General features: G+C 41.7%; 1 protein-coding gene across 1 annotated transcript; it reads left to right on the plus strand.

Moving 5' to 3' along the window:
* Positions 1-5,930: 5,930 nt before the first annotated feature.
* Positions 5,931-6,857, plus strand: LOC105998892 (olfactory receptor 13A1-like). Its single transcript, XM_013033725.1, has one exon. The coding sequence runs from the start codon at positions 5,931-5,933 to the stop codon at positions 6,855-6,857; it is 927 nt and encodes a 308-aa protein (XP_012889179.1).
* Positions 6,858-8,134: the final 1,277 nt, after the last annotated feature.

An 8,134-nucleotide genomic window follows, 5' to 3' on the forward strand; every position in this document is an offset into this window, starting at 1 on the left:
CCACATAAGCAAAAAGAAAAAAAGCCGGAAGTGGCGCTGTGGCTCAAGTGGTAGAGCACTAGCCTTGAGCTGAAGAGCTGAGAGAGAGTGCCCAGGCCCAGAGTTCAGGCCCCACGACTGGACCTAAAAACAAAACAAAACAAAATAGATAAATAAAAATAAAAATGATAACTTCCTTGGGTTTCACAAGTGTCAAGTTGGAATTATTCTGTGTAATTATTTCTACAGTTGAGCTCTTTAATGACTAACATGGCTACTAATATAAATTTATGTATCTCATTAGCTAGAAAAAATCCTAAAAGTGAGTATTGCTCTGATTTTATTGACTACAAAACATTGGGACAGGGCTGGGAAGGTGGCTCAGTGGTAGAGCGCTTGCCTTGCATTCATGAGGCCCTGGATTCGATTCCTCAGCACCACATAAGCAAAAAGCCAGAAGTGGCGCTGTTGCTCAAGTGGTAGAGTGCTATCCTTGAGCTGAAGAGCTGAGGGACAGCACCCAGGCCCAGAGTTCAGGCCCCACGACCGAACCCAAAAAACAAACAAAAAAAAAAACAGTGGGACAAATTCTCATAGCTCTTAAATGAGAGCTGTGCATCAGTCACTAGTGAAACATTTAGTTTAGTGCATCTTCCAAGTATGTTGTTTATTGTACTTAAATCATTTGCAATGAGTTTGAATAAGAAACCCACTTAATTTCCAAGTGACTCAGCCAATGAGTAAAAAATGATTGGTTGAGATAAGTTGATGTTAGGTGAAATGAGCCGCAAGATAAGTATTCAAATGTTTTCCGTTTCATGTGATTGTTTCTAACATATTTATAAGATGATTTCTTTGTTGCTTTGTATGTCCCTCCCCCATGATATATCCCCTCTTTCACTGTATTTGATGTTGGTATAATTTGTGGAGGGGAAGGAAAAAAATCGTTTAAATAGGGATACATGTGGACCCATTGCAACAATGAAATGTACAAGTCGTTATGTCAAAAAATGAACTATACAACTTTGGTGGGGTTGGGGGGTGCGGTATGGGGGGTGGGGGATGGAGATGGGAAGGGGAATCAAAGGAGGAGGCAACAATGCTGGGAAGAAATGTACTCATTATCTTGTCCATGTAATTGTAACTCCTCTGTACGGTATTTTCATAATAAAAGAAATTATTGGTTGAGGGGCCAGGCACATTTGGGCATATTCCTAGCATGAGAGGTACTTGGTATTTACCCTATTGGGGTCTGGATATGATTTGGGGTCTATTAAGATTTTCTTATTGCTATCAAATTCTGTTGAGAATGTACTAAAGCAGAGGCTATGCAGATAAAATGGTGATTTTCTTCAGAGACACAAAGATTGAAGAGATGGAGTTGTACCTGGGTGGGATTTGGACAAGAAGAAGCTATGGGTGAGTGGAAAGGAAGGAGATTAGAGATAAAGAAGGCACTCTGTGATGGAGGGAGGGGAGATGGACACTGTGTTGTCACGGTGGTTCATGTAGGGAGCACACGGGTATTTGCTCATGCCTCTAGTCTTCCTGGCAAGAAAGATCAGAAGGGCTAGCTCTGATCTATCATTTTCATCCAAGTTCTGCGAGAGGTCCATGGGACTCTGAGCACCTGAGCCTGGGTCCACCCTGCCCAGATCTTCTAGCCTAGGGCCGGGGTGTCCACCACTCTCCATTGGGGCTTATACACTTTTTTTTCTCACATATTTGGGCAATAGCCTGAACTGGTCTTTGCATGATCACCAATGACAACTGAGTGCCCTGCCAAAAGGACCTAATTGCTCCTTTGGGGTCTACTTAGAGCAGTAGTGGCTGTAAACACCTCTCCTGAGAGTCCCCCACAGAAAGAGACAACTTTCACCAAAGAGAAGTCAAACACTCTTGGAAGATCAACTAAAATAGGGGAAGAAAATCTTCGTCTAAACTAATGTCACAGATTTTGCACCGCGTCCCCTCTTATTCCCAGCCTCAGCTGTGTCTGAAAGAGCGAGATCACACATAAAATGTGCTGACACCACAACGGTGGAATCATTCTTTCAAGGTAAATTGTGCTCTGAGGATTTTCTGTTTCACTGTGTGACATAAAAAAAGTGAAGAAGTTCTGTCAATGATTCTGTCTGCTTAACATGGGCATAAAATACCTGCTGATTTCCATTTAGCTAACCTAAATCCAGCAATATTAGATTACTCCTTCTTAGATATTATCACTATTCAATCAGTAGATGAAATAATTGAGTAAACACTGTGCCCCAAATGGGCTGACAGTTTAAGGGTTATACAGTAGATCAAAATCGTAAATGCTGTATCACTTCCTGACTGATCATTCTACTTTGTGGCTCTCTGGGCATATGATGATGTTACATTTAGAAAAGAAACTGAAAATTTAACAGCAAAGAATTTAGACTTCAGTTCAAAAACTTTGGGACAAGACTAATTTTTGTCACTAATACTTTGTATGACTAAGTCACAGATTCACTTCTGACATTCCAATAAAAAAAGGGAATAGTCATTATGAAACTATCTTTCAGATAGAAAGGTGAGGATTAGAACTTTTTGTAGATGATTTTTGTACCAATCCAGGTGATGAATTTAGGACTCTGCTCTGTCCCTTAGCTTTCCTGCTCAAATATTAGTGGTTCACCACTTGAGCCACAGCTCCATTTCTAGCTTTTTTATAGAGATGAGAGTCTCATGGACTTTCCTGTCCAAACTGACTTTGAACCTTGAGCCTCAGATCTCAGTCTCCTGAGTAGCTGGGATTACAGGTGTGAGCCACCAGAACCTAGCAATGATTAGAATTTTTTATTCTAATGATTTTTAGTTTTCTGTTTTTTAATGTTTATAAAAGAAATAACTACTTACATATATAATAGCTGAATCATATCCTATATGTGAAAATCTTGAATGACATCAAAGATAATAAAAAGTCAATTGTCTACTATTAATTGTGTGCCTTAAAATCATAATAATTTTCCAGTTGGGAAACTGTGAACAATAAATTAGAACTAAGGTGAGATTCACTAGAAGTAAATTGTGTTCAATGAAAAATTCAATCTGAATTTAGGAAAAATTCAATGATATCAGCCTTTTAATGTCAGGGATCATGAAGCCACCGATTTCTATTTTCCTAACATGATGGAAGCCGTACACCATGCTCTGTTTTGGTCCTGGAAGTGGACCTCAGTAGGTTTGAGAAGAGCAAAGACAACTCCGGTTACACATCTCGTACCTGGCCTGTGGGGACCACTGTGTTGTGACAGTAGCAAAACTTTGAGCTGGGTCAAGGCTAGCTGCAATCTTGTTCTTTCCACTGGTGTACCTGGTCATTACCCTGGATGCTTGATAAGAACTAAAGCCAATGCCCAACAAACCTCAGGGTAGACAGGTCTTTGTTCCTCTCCATAGACCAAATGACTGGCTGAGGTCGAAGGAAAGATTCATGGTCATTGTCATGAAATCTACTTACTGTCCTGATTCTGGATGGGATCAGGACTCTGTCCACCCGTCCTGGAAATCACAGCAAGTATGTCTTTACCTGAGGGTAATTTGTTCCCTAAATGTGGATGGGTGCTACAATTTTATTCAGAACCTGTGCAGACTGCTCAACCACATTGGAGGTGCTCCCTTATCTGTCTCTGCAGCTGAGTGAAGACAAGAACTGGGTTTGAGTTTCCAGTGAAGGGGTCTCCTGATGCCCAGCACATGGCAATCAATTGCTCTGTGGATATAAGGGACAGATGTGCTTGTCTGCTCCAGGTGCAACGGTACCAACATGACTCTGGCTTGTCATATGTGCTATGGAGTTGACCAACATGTCGGGGGGGGGTGTCATACCAGTGTTGTGCCCTTTAGTCAAACAATATCTACATCATAGCCAGAAACTGGTGGATCATGCCTGTAATTCTACTCAGGAGGCTGAAATCTGAGGATCCCAGTTCGAAGCCAGCCTGGGCAGGGAGACTCATAACTCCAATTATTTATCAAAAAAGCTGGAAGTGAAACTATGACTCAAGAAGTAGAGTGCTAACTTTGAGCACAAATGTTTGAGGACAGAGCCCAAGCCTAGAATTCAAGCATCTGGCTTGGCACACACACACACACACACACACACACACACACAGAATTGTATCTTGCAAATGATAGGAGATGTTTGGACTTTTTGGGTAAGCCTTAATTTAGGATGGGAAATATGTTTCTTGGGTTGGACCAAAGGGGAATTCTTTTTTTTAATTTTTTTTATTGTAAAGATACTATACAGAGGGTTACAGTTACATGAGTGAGGTAATGAGTACACTTCCTCTTGAATATTATTACCCCCTCCATTGTTTTCCCCCTATCATCCTCTCCCTCCCTACCTTCCCAAAGGGGAATTCTTAAATTAAAATTAAACATTAATCATTTTTGTTTTAAAATGAAGAGGGGAAAGGAAAAGTAAATGGGGTAAGCACTACATGGTTAATTTGGGGTGAAGAGAAAACCTGGAGAAGAGGAGAATACAGGAAGAGCAGTTGAGAGAATTTCCTCCTCAATGAGTATGGAGGATGTAGAGGTGCTAGAAAGAGATTTTCATGATACATCTCAGGAAGGTCATTCCAGAGAAAGAACAGAAAGCACTTTGACAAAAAAAAGGAAATGAAAATCAACCACAATCTCTCCCTGGCATGAAACTCTGGCTTCACTCACCTGTTGACTTTGATTCATGTATCGATGTCCATTACCCCTGCAAATCAGGTCATAATTGGACATGTTATTTTAATTTTTATTCTGTTTTTAAAGTGGTCACTGTGACACTTCAAAAACACTATATAGCATTATGTCAATATATCACAGAAAACCCATCTTAAAGAATATAGATTAATTTTAAATATTCAGTCATAAATGGTGCCATGCAGATAATTTGAAGATTTATTTTAATGACAATACTAGGGCTTGAACTCAGGGCATGGGCACTGTCCTTTACCTTTTTCTGTAAAGGCTGTCTGTCTGCCACTGGAGCCACAGCTCTGTTTCTGGCTTTCTGCTAGATAATTGAGAAAAGAGACAAATGGATTTCCTGCCCAATCTGACTTTGAACCAGGAACCTCAGATCTTAGCTTCCCCAATAACTAGGATTACAAGAGTGAGCCACCATCAACTGGCTTTAAGATACAGTATGCACATGCATATACACTGGTGTATATTTGTGTGTGTGTGTGTGTGTGTGTGTGTGTGTGTGTGTGTGTGTGTGTGTGTGTGTGTGTGAGGCAGTACTGGGCCTTCTACACAGGTCCTGGGTTGGTGTCCCTGAAGTTATTGGCTCAATGCTGATGCCCTAAACTTGAGCCACAGCTCCACTTCTGACTTTTTGTGTAGTTAATTGAAGGTAACAGTTTCATAGGCTTTCTTCCTCGGGATGGTTTAAACCACAATTCTAAGATCTCAGTCTTCAGACTTAGCTAACATTACAGGGTGACTTGAAAACATTTTAACTATCTTTCCAAAGACAAATTTCCAGAAAGAAAAGTTGGGGCTCAAATGGAATACATATCCATATCCAAGAAACCATGGAAATGTTATGCAATCTCTAATTTTCCTAAACTTGTGTATTCATGAATAAAGAAGGGAGGAGCATCCATTTAATAATCCGCCTTTTTCTTTTCTATCATATTGAGTGATATTTGCTAAGGTTAATTGTTAATTAATGTTTTAAAAGGTTAATCTTGCATTTGTTGTTTATGAGCTGAATGCTTGTTTTCTTTGGTATGAGATATTTTAATATGTGCGCAAACTAATCTACTGGAGCTATTGAATGTTCACAACATGTTATCATGTATGTACACAGCACAGCAACCTTTCAAAGAAATCTTTCATGTTTTATTCTAGCCCTGAAGTCATATGCAGCTGTGGGTAGAAATTCTTCTGGTAGATCCTGAAAACCCTCTCACACCAGGACCATGAGCAACCAGACAGCAGTAACAGAGTTCATCCTGCAAGGATTCTCAGAGCACCCTGAATACCACATCTTCTTGTTCTGCTGTTTCCTGTCTCTCTACTGTGTGGCCATCACAGGAAATATCCTCATCATCGTGGCCATCAGCTTCAACCCTGGCCTCCATACGCCCATGTACTTCTTCCTGCTCAATTTGGCTACGATGGACATCATCTGCACCTCATCTGTCATACCAAAGGCGCTGGAGGGGCTGATGGTAGAGAAGAGCTCCATCTCTTTTAGGGGCTGCATGGCCCAGCTCTACTTTCTCATATGGACTATATCCGCAGAGTTGCTGCTGCTCACGGTCATGGCCTATGACCGCTATGCAGCCATCTGCCACCCCTTGCATTACAGCACCATGATGAGCAAGGCCTTCTGCAGCGTGCTTGCTGCTGGAGTGTGGGTGATGTGTGCCTTCAACTCAGCCATCCACACAGGGCTGATGGTGCGATTGAACTTCTGTGGGCCCAATGTCATTACTCATTTCTCCTGTGAAATCCCTCCTCTGCTCCGTCTCTCCTGTAGCTCCACTTATGTGAACAGTGTCATGACCACACTGGCTGATGCATTCTATGGCATATTCAATTTCCTCTTGACCATTGTGTCCTATGGCTTCATCATCTCCAGCATCCTGAAGATGAGGACATCAGAGGGAAAGCAGAAAGCCTTCTCCACCTGCTCCTCCCACCTCATCGTGGTGTGCATGTATTACACGACTGTGTTCTATGCCTACATCAGTCCCGTGTCCAGCTACAGTGCAGAGAAGAGCAAGGTGGTTGGAGTGCTGTACACCATGGCGAGCCCCACCCTCAACCCCCTCATCTACACTTTGAGGAACAAGGAGGTCAAAGCTGCCCTCAGGAAACTTGTCCCTTTCTTCAAAAACTAATACACCTGAACTCCAGGAAATGGAAGCAAGAGCTTTTATTCTTTGTTGTTGTTGTTGTTTTCTTTTGTTCTTGTCTTATTTATCTGTCTTGGGAGTATAAGAGGAGGGGCACTGAAATGGTGGGACAAAGGGTCAACAAATGCAGCAGTGGAAATCTCTAGACACTATGGGGGAAATGAACTGTACAACTTGTGAGTGGGGACAGGAGGTAAAAAGTGGGAGAGGTGACATTGTCCAAAAAGAAATGTTCTCTTTATCTGACTAATGTAACTGTAATTCCTCTGTACATCACCTTTATAATAACAATAAAAATAAAAATACTCAGACTCCTGTAGCTCACCCCTATAATCCTACCTATTTAGGAGGCTGAGATCTGAAGATCATGGTTCAAAACCAGCCTGAGTAGGAATGTCTGTGAAACTCTTATGTCCAATAAACTCTTCAGAAAAAGCAGGAAATGGCACTGTGGCTCAAGTGGTAGAGACCTAGCCTTGAGCAAAAAGAGTTCAGAGCCAGTACCCAGGCCCTGAAATCTAGACCCAGGACTGGAAACAAATAAAATGCAACATAAAAATACATCTTCCCAAATGCCCTTCTACTGGGAGGTAGCAGTTTCAGTGAGGCTTGGCCTTCCTTCATGAGCACAGAGTACATTGTTGGGAAATGGCTGACTGGGGATTGTAGTTGGTTCAGATGAAAAGCTTCCAAGATGCTGGTTTTGTTGATCTCCCCTTATGGAGGACAAATGTATTTTAGATTTACAGCTGTGTGAAAGTGACTTTCTCCTCTTTTAGTGTAAGAATATTTAGAGTGAGACCACCGGTTTCTAGGTCCCACTGCTCATTCTCTTGAGTGGCCTCACTTTCTCTTTACTGAATAAGCATTTTACATCTGTGAGAAATATTTAAGATATAAATCTTTAAATCACATCTGAGAGTTGTTGTGTGGTCATCCACAGCATTTGCGGGACTGTCAAACTGAAGAGCTCCTTCATGGTGACCGTGTGTGTTGGGTTCAGTTCTGCACCTTGAATTTGACCTCATTTACTGTCTCTAGAGCACTACGGTGACCGTTCGTGATGCAGATTCTTTCGTCTGCTCTTCCCTTTCTTCTCACAAACAATAAAGGTGAGACTATTCCTCGGCTTGAAAGTAGAAATTCCACCTTTAACAGTGGATTTGTGGTGTATGAACCTAGGAAAGTCTGAGACTTCTCGTGCTTTGAGTTTGCTGTCTGCAGTGAGGATCTGGTCTGCCTCACTGCTCTGGAGAGAGGGA

The sequence above is a fragment of the Dipodomys ordii genome, unplaced genomic scaffold (assembly GCF_000151885.1).
Source record: "Dipodomys ordii isolate 6190 unplaced genomic scaffold, Dord_2.0 Scaffold176, whole genome shotgun sequence".
NCBI classification, from domain to species: Eukaryota; Metazoa; Chordata; class Mammalia; order Rodentia; family Heteromyidae; genus Dipodomys; species Dipodomys ordii.

Excerpts from the sequence above, each read along its gene's own strand:
- LOC105998892 (XM_013033725.1), top strand. The coding sequence starts at position 5,931 with ATGAGCAACCAGACAGCAGTAACAGAGTTCATCCTGCAAGGATTCTCA.